Below are 19,653 nucleotides of genomic sequence, written 5' to 3'. Positions count from 1 at the left end.
TTTGTGGCGGTCCGGCCCCGGCCAGGCAGCGGGGCCGGAGCGGAGGCCGTGCCGGCCCCACCGCCGCGCTCCCGGCGGGGCCGCCGCCGCCTCCTCCCGCCCGCCCCCGCCGCGGCCGAGGGGCCGCCCCGCACCGCCCCGCCGCCCCCCGCCCCGCTCCGCCCCGCCGCGGCGCAGGGGCGGGCCGTGGGCGGCGGGCGGGGACCGGCCCCGGCCCCGGCCCCGGCCCCAGCCCCAGCCCCAGCGCCGGCCCCAGCCCCCGCCGCCCGCGGGCCGCCGCGCCGCCCCGCATTGTCCGGGCGGCAGCGGCAGGATGCGGCGCCCCGCACGGCCGCCCGCCGCCGGGCTGCGCTAGGGCCCGCCGGCATGAGGAGGTGAGTGCGGGGCCGGGGGGGCGGCCGGGGGGGCGCTGCGGGGATGCCCCGCTCCGGGAGGCGGAGGAGGAGGAGGAGGAGGAGGAGGAGGAGGAGAAGGAGGAGGAGGAGGCGGCTCCCGCCCGCCCGCGAGCCGCCGAGCCCGGGTTTTAGGGAGCAGCAGCCGGATTCGGGGCTGCGGGGCGCGGCGGAGGGGCCGCGGGGGGCTGGTGCTCCCGGTAACCCAACCCCTCCCGGGGGCCGGGGCATCCCCCGCCGCCTTGGCCTTTGCCTCTCTCCTCTCCCTCCTTTCCCCCAAAAAGGGTGCAGGGAGCCCAGGGCAAACGTGCTCATGACATGAGCCTGCTCGGCCGGGAGCCCGCCCGGGGAGCGCAGCGGGCAGCTCCCACGCCCGGAGGGGTGCTCACGGCAGGGGGACCGTCTGCCCACCCATCCACCCACCCACCCACCCAACCACCCGTCCACCCACCCAACCACCCATCCACCCATCCACCCAACCACCCATCCATCCGTCCACCCATCCATCCGTCCACCCATCCATCCACCCAACCAATCACCCACCCACCCATCCACCCACCCACCCATCCACTCTCCCACCCACCCACCCACCACCCAGGAACAATGCGCGCTCCCCTTGGCCGCTGTCGCACGTCAAGCGCACGCTGGAGCGCTCGCCTTCAAAACAGTCGTGGCGTTGAGGAGCCGATGGCGTTTTTTAATTAGGAGATTTGCCCCAAAGGTCCTTTTGTTTTTCTTTTCTTTGAAAGTGCTTTTTCCACTCTGGGGACAAAAGGCACTTGGGGAAAAAAACGAGAAAGGTTATTAAATAGCTTTGTACTGTGTCCTCCAGCGTCAATTCTCCTGGTTTCAGAGACACCGTGTGCTGGTTTACATCATTCCTAGTTTCACTCTGGGATCGCAAAAATGAACATTAATTGGATCCCAGTTTTGCAACAAACTGATTTCAGGGGTGCGAATGTGCTGAATTGAATTCATAAGAGAACTTGGGTGCGCGCATGTTTTTTTGGATGCCTGCTCTCTCTGGAGGGTGCGTGAATACAATAATAATGGCTCAGAATTGATTTACTGATCCCCTGCGTGGGAATTGCTGAGGTTTTTCCCCCGGTTTCCTTCCAACGCGCGCCCCACCAGCTGGGTCGCCGCTCCGGCGCGCGGCCGGCGATGACAGGGAGCCGCGTTTGCCGTTCCTGGATGCCAGCGTGCGGCCCCGGAGCCTGTTTGTTCTTAGAGGTGGTTCTGAATTAAACATTTCTGCGGGGGCTGAGGCCCAGGAGTTGTTTATCACATTAAACATTTGTTTTAGCTCTCTTTAGCAGAAGTGTGTTGACATTTTCTCTTGGGGGACTGCTGGGGATAATGAATGGCATGTACTGTATTGTGTTCCTCGGAAAGCCGCAGGGTCCTGCAATAACATAAACACCCAGGGCTGAATTCATCCCAGATCTGAGAGGAATGGGCTTAGTGTTTACATCAGTGCTGGTCCTGAGCCGCAGCTCGCATTTAAAGTTTATTATTGATTACGAAAACATCCCTGTTAATACTTGTCAGATATATATTTTTTAAAAATTTTATTGCCGACAGCTGCAGTTTCACTCCCGGCTCCGTGCTTTAGCTGCAAAGCTTTCACGGAGGAGAAGGAGTGAGCCGGCTGGGTTTCGGGGCGCCGGGCCCCGGGGGGAGCAGCCGCGGGCTCTCCCTGCTCACAATTCGTTTTCCCCGGAGCGGGGAAGGGTTTCGCAGCCGCCTTTGTTCTCCCGCGGAGCCCCCGCCGCATTCTTCCCTTTTGCCATTATCATTTTGGTTAAACAGAAAGGCAAGTTGTGTACCATATGGATCATGTTAACAATTGCTTATCTGGAGCTGGTGTTTTCTCCTCCCTCCCTTTCCCCCGGCCTTTTTCTCCCCTCTGAGGTCTGGGTTGGGGCTTTAACAGCATCTCAGGTTTGGTGCTGGTTTGAGGCTGTCCCGTAACCCAAACCTCTCCCCGTGAGTCCCGTCAGAGCTAATTCCCCAAGTTAAAACGTGGAATAAATGCTGAGAAATCTCCAAAGCGGGTTTCCGCGGATGCTCTGAAATACAGAAAGCAGTTATTGAAGAAACCAGCGTGTCTGCGTTCATAGACTCCCGCCTCCGGGCAGCGACGGGCTTCTCCCCCGGTGCAGCTGAGGCGCCGTTTGCCTTTATTGAGGGAGGAGGTCGATGGCCAGGAGATGATCCCGATGCCGCTTTGCTTGTTTGTACAGACTGACACAAGCAGGGGCCGTGGTTTTCCCAAATCCCCCATTCGAGCTGCTCCCAGAGCTGCTATCGAGGTGCCTGAGAAAGTGGGCTGAAAGTTTTGAGCCCTCACCCCACGTCCGTCGTCCGCTCCAGGGCATTTCAGTAGCCGCTGGGGGAAAAAAAAAAGAAAAAGGCGGTTAGTTTGGGTGCCCAAATACAGATGCGAGGGCCTAACCTTAGGCCAAGGGAGTGGCCATCGGGTCACTTAATTCACCTCCTCCTTCCCCCGCGGAAAAAGTAAACACAAAAGCCTCTGGGAGGGTTCGCCTCCAAAGCCGGCATCGCATCCTGCAACAGCGCCAGCGGATTGGAAGGAATGGAACGATTCCGCACGGCACATCGTCCCCTCCGTCACGCCGGCATCTCCAGCCTGATGCAAAAAATTCCTGGAAGGAGTCTGGAAGCGTGTGCCGTGCCTCGCCGGCATCGGCAGATGCCGCGGACTTCATTCATATCAATTAATTTTGCATCCTCCTAGTTATTCCCGAGGGTAGAAACGCCAGATGTTTCTTCAAACAGCCAAAAATTCTCCTTTCTTCCCCTCTGTCTCTGCTTTTCTAATGGTTTGGGGTTTCTGCACCTCCCAGCTTTCGTGCCTGCAGCTGGAAGGAGATGGGTTGTGTGTAGGGAAGGAGAAATCCTTCAAGCCACAGTTTATGGCAGCAGATGCGGGGGCACCGGATTTAGCGAGGGTTCCTAAAGGGAATTTCCCCACAGATGACATTAATGCATCTAGAGAAGCGATAGTGACCCTTGCGCGACACTGACCCGTGCGTTTATGCCATTGTAAACACGTTTCTGTTATATTTTTTGAGGTCCAGTGATTATATGGCTGGAAGCGGAGCTTTGCCGTTTGACAGGGCCATCGGGGAGGCTCCTCTTGTCGTCCTGGGGCAGATCCCATCGCATCTGGCCAAATGTCAGCTGGAATTTTGCAGTGTGCAGGAAAGCTTAATTCTCGTGGCTCCGGGCATCTCATTAGCTCGGCACGCTCCCTTCCTCCACTCCCTGCTCCAGCAAACAGCCCCAGCTCGGGTGCTGGCGAGGCGGGTCCTCCTCTTACAGCTTTTTAGCAAAATAAAGATGTTTTTCTTCCTTTTAGGGGCGTGGAGGGGTGGGCTGGTTAATGCACGTGGTTAGTAATGCGGTGGTGCTCTGGCTGCAGAAAGCTCGTCCCTGCTGCTGGTGCTGCTGGTGCTGCGCTGTCACTCGCGTGTGTCACCGGGTGTGCGGCGCTCTCGTCCCAGGGGACACACGTGCCACCGGCAGCACCCAGCTCCCGATCAAAGGAAGCTGTTTGGACTAAATCGGGCTTTATTAACATTAAGCAGGAAGATTCCCATTGCCAATCAGCAGCCGAGCAAGGAATAAACCAGTTCTTCCCAGTGCCAGCCCTTGCAAGTCCCAGTCCCGAGAAGCGGTTTATCCCTCGGCAAGGATGTGCCGCCACGATACATTTTCCTGTTGGTTTTTCCTTTGGACTCGGCTTGTCCTCGTGCTCTGGGGTGATGGGAAGGGCTCTCCCCGCTTTTCTCCCTCATGCTCTGAACCCTGAGCAGGATCGTGGTGCTGCTTCTGCTCCGTGAGCCCCCGTCTTCATTTGCGCTGCCCAGCAGCCCTGCGCGGGGCCGGCGGGGCCTCGGCAGCTCTGGGCTCAGGTCTCCTCGTAAAGGGAGCAAGAGTTTAAAGTCAGCACCGGCTCTTCGCAGCAAAGTTTATTTTGCTGTGTAACGAGGGTGTTGTAAAATCTCTCTCCTGGCCTTGTGGCCTGTCATCAGCTGAAGTTAATGTTGGTTAAATTGTACAGATCGCTAGCACAATTTTTCCTCCAGTGGTGCATGCCTTGGGTCGCTTATCAGCAACCCCTGATCTTTATGGGGGCCCTAATAAACCAGGCCAAGGCCTCGCAGATGCTGCCGACTTATAGTTGAGAGCAGGAGAGGACGCAAAGTAAAGGTTTTCTTCCTGGCTCTTTCTCCCGAGGATGGAGAAGTCAATCGTGGGCAAATCAGGCATGTTTAATTACAGCGATGCCACCATGGCCCATGTTGTGGTGGTGCCCGGGGCCCCTCTCCCTGGACGGGGATGCTGAGGCGCGCCCGGGCGTGGGATGCTGGGCGTGTGGTACCCAGGCGAGTGTTTTCCCTCAAAAGAGAAAAGAGCCACTTTTTTTTCTTTTTCCCCCCCAAGAAAGTGAAAACTAATGTCAAGACAAATTGCACTTTAACCCACACTTGTCTTGCCTACAAAAAAAAAGCTGAATAATAGCTGAATAAGTACCCCTTTCCCTGCCCCGGCCGCACTCAGAAGAGGAGCCAGCTCCTCACAAAGACTTTGCTGTGTAAATAGATGAGAGGTGCAGCGGCGGCACCGAGCTGGAGGGGACTCGTGGCATCAGGGGACGCTGGAGCCCGGGTCCTCTCCCTGTGATTAATCTTTCTCGGCGTTGCTTTAGGCTTCTGAAGAGCAGCGGGACTGGCTGCCGGGCTGCTTTGTCTGCCGCCTTGGCCCTGCCACGGCGAAGGGACGTTCCCATCGGAGGCTGTTTCTTTCCTTTGGAAAGAGTCTGCAAAGCACTTGACTCTGCTCCCCGCGTCCTGCTGCCTCCCGGAGCAGGATAATGTGGGTGTAATTGATGGCGAGAGGACTAATGGCTGCAGAAATGTGTAATTAAAGGCCAGGGGTGACGTGCTACGAGGCTGTGCTGTGCACGGGAGGTTAGAGAGGTTGAGTGTGTTTTGAAGGGCTTGTCCTGCACGTCCCGCCGTGGGAGGGCAGGTTGCCCTGCTTGGGGTGTCCCACGTGCCCGGCACCTTGTGCCATCAGTGGGGGGACGCTGGGCTCCCCAGCTGACCCAGCCCCACGTGGCGAGGCAGCAGGGAGCTGTGCATGCAGCTGCATCCCCACTGTGGATGTAATCGGGAAGGGTTTAGGCATGGGGGTTTCCATACCCGTTCTGGCATCACCGTAGCTGTCTTCCCATAGTTTGGCTAAATCTGGGATTGCCAAATCCCTGGAACCGGCCCAGTCCTGCCTCCCCATCCCTCGTGCTACATCCCCAGCCCTGCACTCTGGCCGCTTCCCAGAGCATTGCCTCCTCCTCCCTCCAAACACTGAATCAGGCCACATGTTGCAAGCATAAACCCGCCAAGATGCCGACATGCCGCGAGCAGGTTGGACTTTGCTAGGCCTGGCAGCCCTTGGCTGTGCCGCAGGGATGGGGCGACGGCTCTGAGCCCGCGCTCTCCCTGCTGGGAACGCCCTGGGGCTGCACCCCGATCCCCCGGGTGGATCAGCGATGGGCAGGATGTCGTGCCCGGGGTGGTTTTGTGGCAGCCTGAGAGCACGCCGCGGTGCCGGCTCTCCGTGTGCCGCTGACGGGGACACGGTGACGCTTCTTTATGTTACACTTTGCAGCTTCACACTCTTAGAAAAACAGGTTTTAGCAGCTGCAGTGAAGTCCCAGCAATGTAAAAATCAATCAGCAGCTGGAGATTTGGAGATTTATTGGAGATGCCACCAAATAATGAGATTTAAAAGATACCTTTTGAAGCATTGCTCCTATTTTCCACCTTAGGTGTTGCGGGTGCTTGGGGCCGAGGGGAGCAACACCCGTGCAGCGTGACCTGGCTGCTCGGTCACGGACGCTGGCAGGCAGCGCTCACAGAAGTGAATATCTGCTAGTTTAAAGAGATTTTTTTCCATTTGTGTGTTAATCGCCACCAACCCGAGCAGCGAGGCAGGGCCCGGCCGTGGTGGGGCCGAAGCTGCCGGCTCCGCGCGGGCAGGGCTGGGGTCACGGCGTGGCCGCTGGACGTGCCAGGTACACGCTCCAGAAATAACGTCATTACGGATCTGACCTTGGGCTGTTCATATCCTCCTCCTACAAGGTGATTACTTTTTAATGAGTGGCTGCTGAAAAGGGAGGAAAATGAATTATTTCTGCTGTAGGATTAGCTCTAGGAGACAGGAGCAGCGCTGCCCCGATCGATAGGCTGTTGCACAGAGCCAGCCCGGCACCAAACTTCTCCCCGATTTCCCAGCAGTGCCTTCACCCCGACGCTGCTGCCACCTTATTATTCTTTAACCTTTATTTTCCTTTGAGCTGCAACCCCGTAGCAGGTTGAGACGTCTGCACCCTGTGCTAGATAATGCTATATAATTATAACTGCTTATAATAGCCACGTATCTGTGCAAGCTCCCGGGGCGCAGAAGGTGGGAGCCGTAGGGGCGGCTGCTCCGAGCGTGGCACACGGGTCCCCAGCGTAAGGGTCCATCCGTCCATCCGTGCAAGCACAGGCGTATGGCAGAGGGGAGCTGCAGCCCTGGGCGTGGATGGGGGGGCAGCAGTGTCAGCAAAGAAAGAAGCCAAAAAAAGGGAACTTCTGGAAAATCCATTAGTGAATGGAGTGCAGGAGGGAGCTGGGCTTTTCAGGCTGCTGAGGCGGTGTTTAAAAAAGAATCCGCGAGTCAAAAGGCTTGTGAAAACAAAAGCCACCGAGAGAGGCCTCCCCCAGCCCAGCTCCCTCGGGGCTGGCCGGGGACGGTGAAGCTGCGGGTGCTGAGGGCAGGGGAGGTGGTCCACAGGGGATGGGGTCCGTCATCCCGCAGGGCGGGTGACAGGGATGCACGGGGACCGCGAGAAAGGAGATGCAGAAATGAAGGAAAAGAGGAGTTTTTGCTCAGCTCCCTGGGGAGCATGCTGCCGGGCAGGGCACCGAGGCGGAAAATACAACCGCGTTGCGCGGTGCTGGATGGGGCTGGGAGGCTCCCCAGAATTAGAGTTAATTAAGATTGATTCATTCCGCGGAGGAGATGAGCTGGAGCGTTGCTGCCACCGCTGCGGACAGGCTCTAGTGCACGGGGCAAATTATCTCCCTGTTTTAGCCCAGTTCCCGCGTCCGCCGCCGCTCCCACCACTGACCCCTGCCCAAGGCCAGATGTTGGAGAAGATAGACCAGGGACTGGTGGCTCCTGCCTTGGCTTTTGCCCCCGGGGCTGTTCATTATTGGAGCTTCATCGGGAAAAACACCCTGGGAGGAGAGGGCTTGGGCAGGGGTGGGGGGTGCCGGGTCCCTAGGCTCCGTCCTGAGCTGCAGAGCATCTCCTGCGTTTAATGACCTTCATCCAAGTGCTTGTGGGAAGATGAAATGTAACAACAATGCTTTCTTCTTGGAAAAATAAGTCATTTAAAATTGTTTTCAGCCTTCTGGGGTTTATGTGTGTATCAGGGTTCGTAGACCCCCCATCCACAGCGTCTCCCCGAGGCGTGTGCAGCGCTGGGTGTGGATCAGACCCGGTTCTCCCCGGGGTGCAGCAGCCGTCCAGCAGCCAGGCTCGGCGTTGGCTTTGCTTCTTCTCACGCTGTTGTAGTGGAGAGTCCAGGGGTCGCACACTCCAGGCCACCGACATCATATTTAAACTGCACATCACAGGTCGCCCGGCCGCTGTCTGGCTGGGGGCTGGCAGGGGCCATCAGAAGAGCATGGCCCCCCAAATCCTCCTTCTGGGGGTTCAGGTGGGGTCAGACAGTCCCTCTCAGGGGGGATGTGGTGAGTTGGGTTTCAACAAGTGGTTTTGAATGGAGCGAGGCCAGGACAAGGAGTTGTTCAGAGCAGCTTCCCTCTGTTTGCTGGCAGCCACGGCCAAGCGCCTTCTGTGGGGGCAGAGACGGAGACGGTATAAAGATGCCTTCGGAACATTCCTCTGCACCCCCCTGTAGACCGTGTGAATACGCATCTGCACAGCCAAAGTCTCTGCAGGTGGTTTCACGTGCCGTGTTTCTAGATGGGCCTGAGGAGGAGTTGGCGGTGGTCACGTCCGCGCCAAGCGCAGGCTTGCAGCCCCGTCGGGAGAAGCAACGTCCTCACCTCGCCGCGTCCTCCAGCCTCACCACGGGTCGGGGGCAGAAGCAGGAGGCGAAGTCCCGTGGTGGTGGGACCGGTGGTGGGGCTGGGGGCTTCGGGGTACGCTCGCCACCCTGGCTGGCTTCGCCTTTGTTATGCAGATTGCATGCAAATTGGGTCCGTTTGACCTCCCGACCTTTCTATGTGGCCACGTCTGTTTGGGGAAATGGTTCTGCTGATTAGAAATGGATTTTCCTCTCTCATGTAATCCTCCGAAAATGGGGCGGGTCCAACCCCAGGCCCTGGGGAGCTCGTCCAGCATCAAGGAATGAAATTTCGGTGAAGGGCTTCAGTCTCGACAGGGATCTGAGTGGCACCCATGGGCCGTGGCACCCTTCTCCAGGGTGTGCTGAGGTTTCTCGTGCACCTTGAGCATCTGCCCTGAGTTGACCTTGAGGGGCGGTGGACTTTGATGACCTGAATATTCAGTGATGCTCTTGCTAAAAACCTCCTTCCTACCTGAGAACCGTCCTCCAAGCAGCGGTCTGGTGGCGGTCACCGCTGGAGTGTTGCCCCAGGGAACATCCTAGGGCAGACGAGGTCCCGCGGCATCACGGCAGGAGAGCGTCTGCTGGAGGGGAAGCGACGGCGTGGCTGGGAGCGGGAGTGCCGTTGGAGGCAGCCACGCTTGGCACACGCTGAGGCACTCCCGTGGCAGGGCGTGGGCAAGACGGTGATGGATTGATGCAAGAATTAATCTTTTGGGGTTAATGTTCCTCTTCGAAGCACTGGAGGCAGTGTGCCGGTGGTGTGGAAGGAGTTGGGGGGGGTCCCACCTTCCAGTGTTTTCTAGACCTAAACAAATAGTTCAGCAGTTTTGTCCCGTGTTCGTGGCGGTGGGTGCAAGGCTGAAGCCCAGATCCCAGCAGGCCTGAGTGGTCCCCGGGACCTGGAGACCAGCGACGTTAAGAAAAATACAAATTGCAAGGAAGGGGCTGATTTTTTTCCACTTTTTTAGGTCCCTATTATTGCTTCTTTTTCTCCCATCCATCTTACATTGAAACATGGCGCAAGGTTCCTCAAATCCAGAAATTGCATCAGCTCGTTATTAATAATATCTGGATTTTATTGCCATATCCCCTTGATCTGGGGATTCCCAGGGCCATGCGCCGGGTACAGTTTCGTCCCGGTGACATTTATCTGAGAGTTTCTCCTCTCGCCGTGACAGATGGGTGATGCTCAGCTGCTGCCAGGCTGAGCGGATCCATATTAATTTTTCATTTGCTGGCCGGGTGCTGGAGCAGCACAGATGGGCGATGGCCCGTTGGTCACTCCCGGTCCGTGCTGGTGTCCAGCTGCTCTGCACTTGATATATGAGTGGACAGAGCGGACGCTGGAGCCTTCAGCTTGCGCCGGCCAGGGTGGAGGTTGTTTCTCCTGGGGATGGGGAGAGGGCACGGTGGGAGTTAGCCTAAATCCTTTTAACATATGTACATTGACCCTGCTCTGATTGCAATACCATCCTTCGCTTTGTCGGCACTGCTGAGGAGGGGACTGGGAACGTGGTGGACAAAGAAATGCAGCTCCCCGATGGATCTGCCAAACAACCCAAATTTGCCTTGGAAAATTCGATGTTTGCGCTCCGGCAGCGTGCCAAAACCCCGGCTGCCCGGCCTCGGCCTGCAGGGGAGGGCTGGGGGATTTAAACATCTCACCCCTTGCAAACGCTGCCCGGTGTTGCGCTTGGGTTATGTCAGCTATAAGCGTGGATTTGTGCTCTGCTTGCCCTGGTCCTGGCTTTGAGACCAGCTCTGCCACCGGTGTAAATCACTGGCGGGCGGTTGTGCCTATTCTGGACCTGCTGTGTGGGGATTTACTAGCGATGACCGGTATCTAGCTTAAATGTGTGTATCAACGTGCAGAAATGTTGCTATAAGCTACAGGATTAATGCTAAAACATTTCAGAAACATTGCCGCAACCCTCAGATCCACAGTGAGTGTAAACGGAGTATCTGCATGGGTTATAAATCTCATTTATAGCTGTGATTTGACTCGCTGTTGCACTTTGCCTGCGCTCTTCTTAGGAGGCAGGGATGAGCCCCAGCCCAGGACGAGCTCCTGGCAGCAGAAGCCAAAAAGATCATCAGGAAATGGCACATTTGAAAGAAGGAAAAGTCATTCCCCTGCCTCCCATTCATTGGGCAGACTTGAGAAATTCTCTTCTTTCCTCCTGCATATTTTTCCTAGCTTGCCTTTAGCCTTGAGCACATCACTGCGGCTGCTGCAAGACCTGGAGCATCTCTGCGTGGTCGCAGATACCCCTCAGTGCCGCAAACCCAGCTGCAGCAGCGAAGCTTCGGCGCAGGAGTTGCATTGATGTGAGCCTGCGTTTGTGCTGTGGGTGCTTGGTCCAGGTCCTGGGCTGGACCCACCTTCGGGTGCTGGTAGCAAAATCCAGCACAGAAGATCCATCGTTCACAACATCCCTGATATGAGAAGTCTCGGTGAAGTCTGGGCTGTGAAATGGGACTCCCAGCATCCAGGTTTGCTCCCTCTGGGGCCGAAGTTTGCACATTGGAGAATTAAAAACCTGGGAACTGGGGAAGCCCGTGGAACCGGGACGGGCTCTCCCTGCCCGGGAAACCGATGGCAATGGGCTGCGCTGCTGTGGGTGATTGCAGGGATAACGAAGCTGCTCAACGTCTTTCAAAAAAGGCATAAATCCTCCAAGCTGGCAGCTCTGCAGAGAAAGGAGCCGCCAGCGTTTGAACCAGCAAGGCGGCGGCAGTACGGGCAAAGCATCGCGGAGGCAGCGCTTCGGCTTGTTCATGCACCGGGAGCCGAAGGGCGGCAGCGTCTGCTCCCTCGCGAGGGCTGGGATGCTTCTGCAGAGCAGCAAGGGCTGTCCACGGGGACGTGGAGGCACATCCAGCGCTTGCAACTGCGGGGCTACGCTCTGCTGGTGCGGGCTGCTTCTGGGGTGACCTCCTGCGGGGTCCTGGCTGCTCGGCTGGGTTTAAACCCTGGCTCTGGTGCATCCTCGTTTGCTTTTGCGTGCTCCCTCTCCTTTGCCCTCCAAATCCATTCCAACCGTCTCCTTGCCCCCTAGGGATGCTGGATTGCTGCAGCCGTCAGCATATGCTGCCTGTGGGTCATCTCTGTACTCGCCTGCGTAGGTTTTGCTGTGAGTTTTGACACACCAGCGTTAGCGCCGGGTGCGTGTACGTGTGGCTGGCACCAGAGCAGATAAAATACACGTACACGCCTGCGCGCATACGTGGCATGCTCAGCGTACGAGGGCTGTGGATGAGATATTTGTGCCCCAACCAAGACGGCCCGCGCCGGGACGCTGCTCGGGGCAGCCCCACGTCCCCGCAGCCTCGTGGCTGTGCCTGAAATCCCCCGGCGAGAGCTTTTCCCGGGGTGGGGGCGGCGGCGGGAGGGAGCGCACCCCATCGCCAGCACGGAGCTGTTGGACACCCTCGGCGGTGCGCCCCGCTAAAGAGCCCCCGAACAAAAGCCCAGTTCAGAGTCGCTGCTGAATAGATTAACAAGATTTCCATAATTAGGGCGGGCGGGAACAATAGGATTCTCCCCTGCCCAGCCCCCCCTGGCCGCCTTTGTCTTGCGCTGGGGATAATGGGCAGCAGCGAGGGTGGGAACCGGCCCGGCCATTTGGTCACTGGACAGTAATTTTCTCACACTGCCAAGGGGAGCATTGAAACATCTGTCCCGCTCCGCCGCCTCATTCACGTCCCATTTCAAACCCCTGACAACTTCTCCCTGCCCGCCAGCCCTCCCCCTCTGCCTGGTTTTCCAGGGTGCGATGGGGCTTTCCGGGGGGTTTTGGCTTTTCTTCTCCCAAACCCATCGCGTCTTTAAAGGGGTCGGATGGAGGCGGGTTCGCTTCCCGGTCCTTTTCGCGCTCGGGTTTGCTTTGGTGGCAGCAGCGCTCGTGCAAACCTGTGCCCGTGCATCCCCCTGCCCCTTTTCTTGCAGCAGCTTTGCCATTTTGCACGGTCCCGGTGCTCCGAGACGAGGCTGGAGGAGCAGCCCGGGCCCGCACCGTGATGGTGAGCTTCCAGCTGCACGCTGCGGCGTTGGCCACCCTCTTGGAGGCTCTTAGAAAAGCAATTCCCGTCACCGGGTTTGTTTGTAGACATCAGTTTTTAGCTGGCATCGGAGCAGCCGCCTTCGGGCGCTGGTGTTGGTCCTGCTGTGGGGAAAAGCTGGGCGCTCCTCGGAGAAATAACCATTGTCATGCAGGGTTTGTGCGTGTCCTCGGGGTGTATCGTCCTCCGAAATCAAGGTGCTGTATTGCTGGAGAAGACAGATGTCGAGTTGGTTGGGCTGCCAGGCCCTCCCTTCTCCAGGAGGGATGGGTGAGGGTGGCTGTGCCGCTGGCGAGGGCGGCTGCTCCTCAGCTGCAGAAGGAAGAGCCTGGAAACGTCGCTGGGATTTGCCGGCCATGGTGGTGGCACCTCCTTCCTGCCATGCCGCTCCACGCCGAGCCCCGTGCGATGGCGGCTGCTGGAGCAACCGGCCGCCCCCCAAACCCCTTCCCTCCTGCCCTGAGCCCCGGCCATTTGCAGTCTGTATTTTGGGGGGGGGACGGGGTCAGAAGCAGCTGCGGTCTGCACCTGCAGCACACTGTGCACCGCTGCGCAGTGGTCTGAGCAAGGGTGGGAACACCTGGTGCTTTAGTGCCTTCAGAAAAAAGTTGTGGTTTTTATCTTAAAAACGCCTTATTCCTCATGGAGTCATCCGAACCCTCATTTTTTTCCCCATTAATAGCTTCTCAACGCCCTTGGCTCACAGGCAAGGAAGGCCCCCCCCCCATCCTTCTCCGCCCAGCCAGACCCCGCGTACGGAAAATCTGCTGCAGGAGCGCAGGTTTCTCGGGCAGCGCTCTCCTTTGTGTTCATTAAAAAGGGCCCTTTCCCGCAGGCTGTCGTTGCTGTCTCTGTCTGAACGTTTATCTATCGGGAGCACTTTAATAATGGCCAGTAAATGCAGGGAGGATGCCGGATAAAGCCACGCAAAGCCGCCATTTAAATCCTCTTGTGTAAGTTTGATATCCAAAGTGGAAGTACAAATGCCATATAAGTCAATTAAAGCATTAAGTAATCTAATTGTGCTGTGGTCACAAAGTGGCTTAAAGGCTGAGAGAGGCGAGTGAATGGTGCACGAGGTCCCCTCCCGGCTCCTGCTTTAGCCGTTCCCCGGGGCTTTGGGCATAAGGGTGGGGGGAACGGGGGGGACCCACACCGGGGGTGGCTGTGGGGGACACTGCCGCTGCCCTCCGTGGGCGCTGGGCGCTACCCGGTGTTGGGGGCTGGAGCAAGAGAGGGTGAGGCCGACCTCGGCACCCCCATGATGTGGAGCTGTGGGGTGACAGGGATGCGGGGGGATGGTGACGCAGCATCAGCTGGTGGGCAGGTCCTGCAGAGCCCCCCCGGGGTGCATTTCCCACCCGCCGCCCCGGCAGCCCCAGGGCAGGGTTGGGTCCGGACATGGCCGTGGCGTTTCTATCTTCCCCTTTGCCGGGGAAATTGTTCTGGTGGGGCCACGGGCAGCCCGTCGGTACCGGCACCGATGCCAGGGGGGTGAGCGAAGGGATGCCGGCAAAGGCTTGTGCTCAGTCCGGGGTGAAGAGCTGCTTCCCCCCGTGCAGGGGCGTGCGTGCGTGTGTGCAATGCAGCCCCTGCTTCCCCAGCCACCTGGCTGCACGCTATTGATATGCCATTAATATAATATGCATTATATTTATAATATTATAACTACACTCTGCTCCAGGAGGGGCATCCCAGGGCTGTCCTCCGGCTGTGTGTGGCCATGCTCGGCACCGCGGTGCTGCCGACAGCACGGGGGGGGGCTGCACCGTTTGTGTCGCCTTGGCTTGCCATGGTTTGATAACGTGACTATTTTATTCAGTTGGATGATGTGACCATCAAAACTTGAGCCGTCTGGGTTCGCTGGAGTGCTTGTGGTTGCCGTTCCTGGGGGATACTAGCGCTGGTGGTGGTCAAAGGGAATTTTTTCACAGAAAAATTAGAGCACGAGCATAACTGAGGACACACGTTTGCAGTCAGGAGGTGCAAAACGGCTCAGAAGGACAGGGCAGCAGGGCTGTTTTTTGGAGATCCCCAATGCAGAGAGGTGCCGTCGCTGTGTTGCTGCTCTCACCCCGTGCTGTCCTGTCCCCTGCAGGTCTGTCGAAGATGCACTGGTCACCAGAGCATGCCCAGTCCCTGAACCAGTGGCCGGAGCAGCACCTCGACGTCTCCTCCACCACCTCCTCGCCAGCCCACAAGTCCGACCTCTACCCCAGCACCCGCCAGCGCTTCAACTACGCCTGGGCCAACGACGACATCTCCGCGCTCACCGCCTCCAACCTCCTCAAGAGGTACGCCGAGAAGTACTCGGGGGTGCTGGACGCGCCCTACGAGCGCCCGGCGCTGAGCGGCTACGGGGATGGAGCCTTCGGGCCGGTTAACGGGCAGAAGGGGGACGGGGAGCCCTGGCCAGTGGCGCACGGCTCCGATGGTGCCTACCCCCTGACCCCCATCCATGATGGCCTCCCCGGCGCCAAGGGGGTCGTGCCACCCGCCGTCCCCGCCAGCGGCGGGGCCATCGGGCTCGGCGGCTCCCCCGTGGTCTCCGCCAACCTCGCCGACCCCATGTACCCCGGTAATTCCTGCGGAGGAGCTGCCGCCAGCTCCGGCGGGCTCGGGTCATCTCAGGAGTACCCCTCAGGCTACGGTGGCACCTACTTGCCCTCCGGCTACTGCACCCAGCCGGCGGCAGCGCTCCCCCCACCGCACCCCCCCTCCCTCCACGGCTCGGGGCTCCTGCAGCCCCCGCACCCCTCGCCCGCCCTGGTGCCGGGCTACGGCTCCTCTGGCCCCATGTACAACTACGCCGCCGGCAGCTACCCGCCGCAGCCGGGCTACGGGACCATCCACCCACCCCATCCCTCCGCCTCCTACCTGCCCTCCGGCATCGCGGCGCCCACCCCCATCCCGGCCCCGCCGCCCCCCGCCCGCCCGCCCGGGGTCCCCGGCTACGGCTACCAGGGCGCCGGCTTGGCCCCGCTGGCCGTGCCGCCCCTCGGCACCGAGGCGGCGGGCGCCCTGAAGAGGAAGGCTTTCGACATCTCTGGTGGGGAGGATGAGGGGGAGGGCAGATATAGGAAATACAGCTATGAGCAGCCAAAGTCCCCCTACCCCATGTCGGACAACGGCGAGTGCCGGGGCAACGGGTTCGGTGGCAGTGCCGAGTCCCCCCAGGTGGCCTTCAAGCCCGGGAAGCGGCCCGCAGGAGCCAGCAACGCTGAGGAACATGCCGGCAAGTACGGCGGGCAGCCGATGAAGAGTATGGTCTCGCCGCCCTACGGCGCTGGGGATGCTCCGCTGCGGCCGGCAGAGCCCTTTGAGAAGTTCAGCCCCCCCCTCGCCAACGGGGAGCGGGCGGCCGAGCCGGGACCCCCCTTCCCGCTGCGGCTGCCCCCCAAAGCGCCGGTCTTTGGCAGCCCGCCGGTGGAGGAGCAGCCCAAGAACGTCGACCCTCTGGTCTTGGAGCTGGTGAACACCAAGATCGTGGAGCGGGGCCCGCCCGTGCAGTGGACGGACATCGCCGGGCAGGTCTCCGTGAAGGCCACCATCGAGGAGGAGCTGGTGTGGCCCATCCTGCGTCCCGGCGCCTACACCGGGGCGAGCCGGCCACCCCGAACCGTCCTGCTCTTTGGTCCCCGCGGCACGGGGAAGACCCTGCTGAGCCGGTGCATCTCCACCCAGCTGGGCTCCACCTTGCTGAAGCTCAGTGGGACGACCCTGCTCTCCACCTGGAAAGCCGAAGCCGAGAAGATCCTGCAGACCGTCTTCTTCGTGGCCAGCTGCCGGCAGCCCGCGGTGGTGCTCATCACCGAGGCCGAGTCCTTGCTGGTGGCCCGGGCTGGCGAGGACGGCAGCCAGGTGAGCAACCTAAAGTCCCAGCTGCTCTCCTACCTGGACAACGTGGCTACCTCATCCGAGCAGAACGTGGTCGTCATCGGGACCACCTCCCGGCCTGGCAGCATGGACGAAGCTTCCCACCGCCGCTTCGCCAAGCGGTTCTACATCTCCCCGCCGGACAGCATTGCCCGGCGGCAGATCCTCCATCACGCCCTGGCTCAGCAGAGCTCCTGCCTGAGCGAGCGGGAGATGGCCTCCCTGGTGCAGCACACGGAGAGCTTCTCGGGCAGCGAGCTGGTCCAGCTCTGCCAGCACGCCGGGGCCACCACGCTGCACGGTTTGCCGGGCCAGATCCAGCCCACCTCCTACCAGGACTTTGAGAAAGCGTTCTGCAAGGTCCGCCCCGCCGCCTCCCAGAAGGAGCTGGACTTGTTCCTGGAGTGGGATAAAATGTACGGCACCAGGCACTGACGGCGCGGCGTCGGGGGGACGGGGGGTGTGGGAGCGGGCCCTTCGCCCCGGCCCGAGGTTTCGGGGCCGGCTGTGGGACTTGGCTGACAAACGCAGGGTTTGGAGGGGCCGGGCTGGGGTCTGCGGGGGCTCTGGTTCTCCCCCAGAGCCGCGCCGGGGCCGGACCCCCTCCTCCCGAAGTGCAGGAGACCCCCGGACAGCCCCGACGGCAGCACGACGTACCTCTTCTTTACTATTTCGGGCTCGGCTGGGCTTTTCCTCTCCTTGGTTTTTCGGAAGCCGTCGCTCACTGAACTCAGGATAACCTATTTATTATTTTCCCGTTCATCCGTCCCCGGACCAGCGACGCAGCGAGCGGGGCCGGGGGCACCTCAGCATCCGGCTCTCCGGCGTCGGACGCACGAGCTCCCCTGTCGATCCAGAGGCTCGATTATTATTATTTTTGTTGATTGCTTTTATTGTTCCTAACAGAAATACCTCGGGCGTCTTTTGAGCAAAGCAGCCCCTTCGCACGTGGCACGAGCAGCCCGGCGGCGATGTCCTTCATCGGGGGGGAGGGGAGCGGGCGGGGGGGGACACAAAACCAGGGGGTTTTGGAGTAAAATGCTGTAGATTGTTTAATATACTAGACTTGGGTTTTTATTTTTGTAAGGTATGTAGTATTTTTTTGTTTTTTTTTTTTTCTTTTTAACTACTCAGGAAAAGAATTACCTCAGAAAAAAAAAAAAGAATGTGTTTTTAAAAACTCTTTTTATCTTCTCAGAAAAGGAAAAAGAGATTTTTAAGAGTTTTCAGACCTGGAACTAAGCTGCCTCGCGCGTTTGCTTCCAAAAAGGGTGACAGAAAGAAGGAAGAAAGAAAAGAAAAAAACTTGAAGCTGTTACAAAGATGAAAGTTGAATGTATTTTGGGTGCTTTTCACGTATATTATGCCATAATTTTATTTTAAATTTTTTTTTTTTTAACATTGTTATTGTAGCGTTTGGTGGAGTAACGTGTCTTCAACGGAAAGAGTATTAGTGCCGTAGTTTGGAAGCTGTCGTTAGCACCACTTTTGGGGCCAGGCTGGGTCCGTCATCCTCCAGCATCTCGCGCCGCATCGCGGGGCTCGGGGCCGGGGACTGGGGGTGCGGGGGGACACCCCCCCGTGCGGGGCTGGGGCCGGGGGGACCCTCCTCCCGGTGCCGTTTCTGCACTGGGGATGGGCCCGCGGGGGCCACCCGTGCTTTGCCGGGGAGGCTGCCGCGTCGATGCCGCTGCGGGGGTGTGCCGCTCCCTTTTCACCCGAAATCAGGGATTTTTGGCTTCCCACTGCCGCTGCCGCCTCTGAACACCGAGAAGACCCGGCAGAGGCTGGCGGTGGCTGCAAAGTTTGCGGAAATCACTTCCCCCCCAAAAAAAAAGAATAAGCCTGGCAGGCCGAGCGTGGTGGTGGGTTTTGCCCCGGGGGCTCTTTGCCCCCCGCTCCATCCCGGGGGGCCGGGCTGCGGCGGCTGCTGGGGTCAGGACGCGGCCCAGCTCCCCCCGCTCTTGCAGATGCAAAGCTGCGTGGCACAGAGCGTGACCCCACTGCACGTCCAGCTGACCCCCCCATCCACCTCGCGTCGCCGCGCGGGGGGGGGTGTCCAATTAAAAAAAATATTAATTTTTTTTTGGTTTTCTTAGAGCTATATATTGTACGGGGGGGAGGCGGCTGCTCCGCTGCCGCCCACCGGCACCGGCCGCTGCTCGGAGCAGCCCCCCCCCCCATCACCTCAGGGTCTGGGGATGCACCCTTGGGGGGGGCTCCCCCCCACCCCCGCTGCAGGAGCGCGGTGTCTGCCAGTTTGGGGACGTTTTCCCAGGTTTGGGGTTTTTTTTTTTGCAGTTTCCCGTTTCAGCGGGCGCGGGCAGGCACTGCCTGCGTGCAAAGGGCATTACCGCGGCAGACGCCTCCCCCCCCCCACCCCCCAAAAAAAAGTGGTACTGGGTTCCTGAAGACTTTTTATTATTATTATTATCATATTTGACTTTGTACACTCTCTGTAACCATTTCTACCTCATTTTGCAACATATTGTACATGAAAGTATTTAATTCATGTCTTATTAATGTCTGAGAAAGAAATGCTTTTGAACTGTAATGGTCTACCTCAAGAAATGCTGTATTTTAAAAAGAAAAGTATTACACAGTATTAAAGAGATTACACGAATGCCTGGCTGAGAGCCTGCCGTGCCTTCTCCCAGCCCTCGCCCCCCCCAGGCTGTTTCAGCCCCGGGGGGTGCTGGTACATGGGGGGGGGAGGTTATAGCAGGGGGCAGGAGGGACTTGGGGGATGTTGTAGGGGTAGTGGGGCATGGGGAGGGGGCATTAAAGGGGGGGTATTGCAGCCAGGGGAAAGGCAGAGCCTCAGCCCCCCCTCCCCCCATTAGGCGTAGTGGGGGGGTCCAGGTGTGTCCCCCCATTAAGGTGTTGGGGGGGGTCCAGGTGTGCCCCATCCCCTCGTTAGGTATATGGGGGTGGGGGCCAGGTGTGCCCCATATCCTCGTTAGAGTTTTGGGGGGCTCCAAATGTGCCCCATCAGTCATTAGGGGGTGGGGGGTCCAGGTGTGCCCATCCCTCATTAGGGGGTGGGGGGGGTCCAGGTGTGCCCATCCGTCGTTAGGGGGTGGGGGGGTCCAGGTGTGCCCATCCCTCATGAGGGGGTGGGGGGTCCAGGTGTGCCCATCCCTC

At 59.1% G+C, this 19,653-nt stretch overlaps 1 protein-coding gene across 1 annotated transcript; it reads left to right on the top strand.

Moving 5' to 3' along the window:
• The first annotated feature begins 204 nt into the window (after nucleotides 1–204).
• Nucleotides 205–19,125, top strand: FIGNL2 (fidgetin like 2). Its single transcript, XM_075075719.1, has 2 exons — nucleotides 205–374; nucleotides 14,732–19,125. The coding sequence occupies exon 2, from the start codon at nucleotides 14,743–14,745 to the stop codon at nucleotides 16,942–16,944; it is 2,202 nt and encodes a 733-aa protein (XP_074931820.1). The 5' UTR covers nucleotides 205–374; nucleotides 14,732–14,742; the 3' UTR covers nucleotides 16,945–19,125.
• The last annotated feature ends 528 nt before the right edge of the window (nucleotides 19,126–19,653 follow it).

The sequence above is a fragment of the Phalacrocorax aristotelis genome, chromosome 26, assembly GCF_949628215.1.
Source record: "Phalacrocorax aristotelis chromosome 26, bGulAri2.1, whole genome shotgun sequence".
Classification (NCBI taxonomy): domain Eukaryota; kingdom Metazoa; phylum Chordata; class Aves; order Suliformes; family Phalacrocoracidae; genus Phalacrocorax; species Phalacrocorax aristotelis.
This window is presented reverse-complemented; position numbering and strand designations above follow the sequence as displayed.

Bases quoted from the DNA above. Each gene is read 5' to 3' on its own strand.
- FIGNL2 (XM_075075719.1), top strand. From the start codon at position 14,743: ATGCACTGGTCACCAGAGCATGCCCAGTCCCTGAACCAGTGGCCGGAG.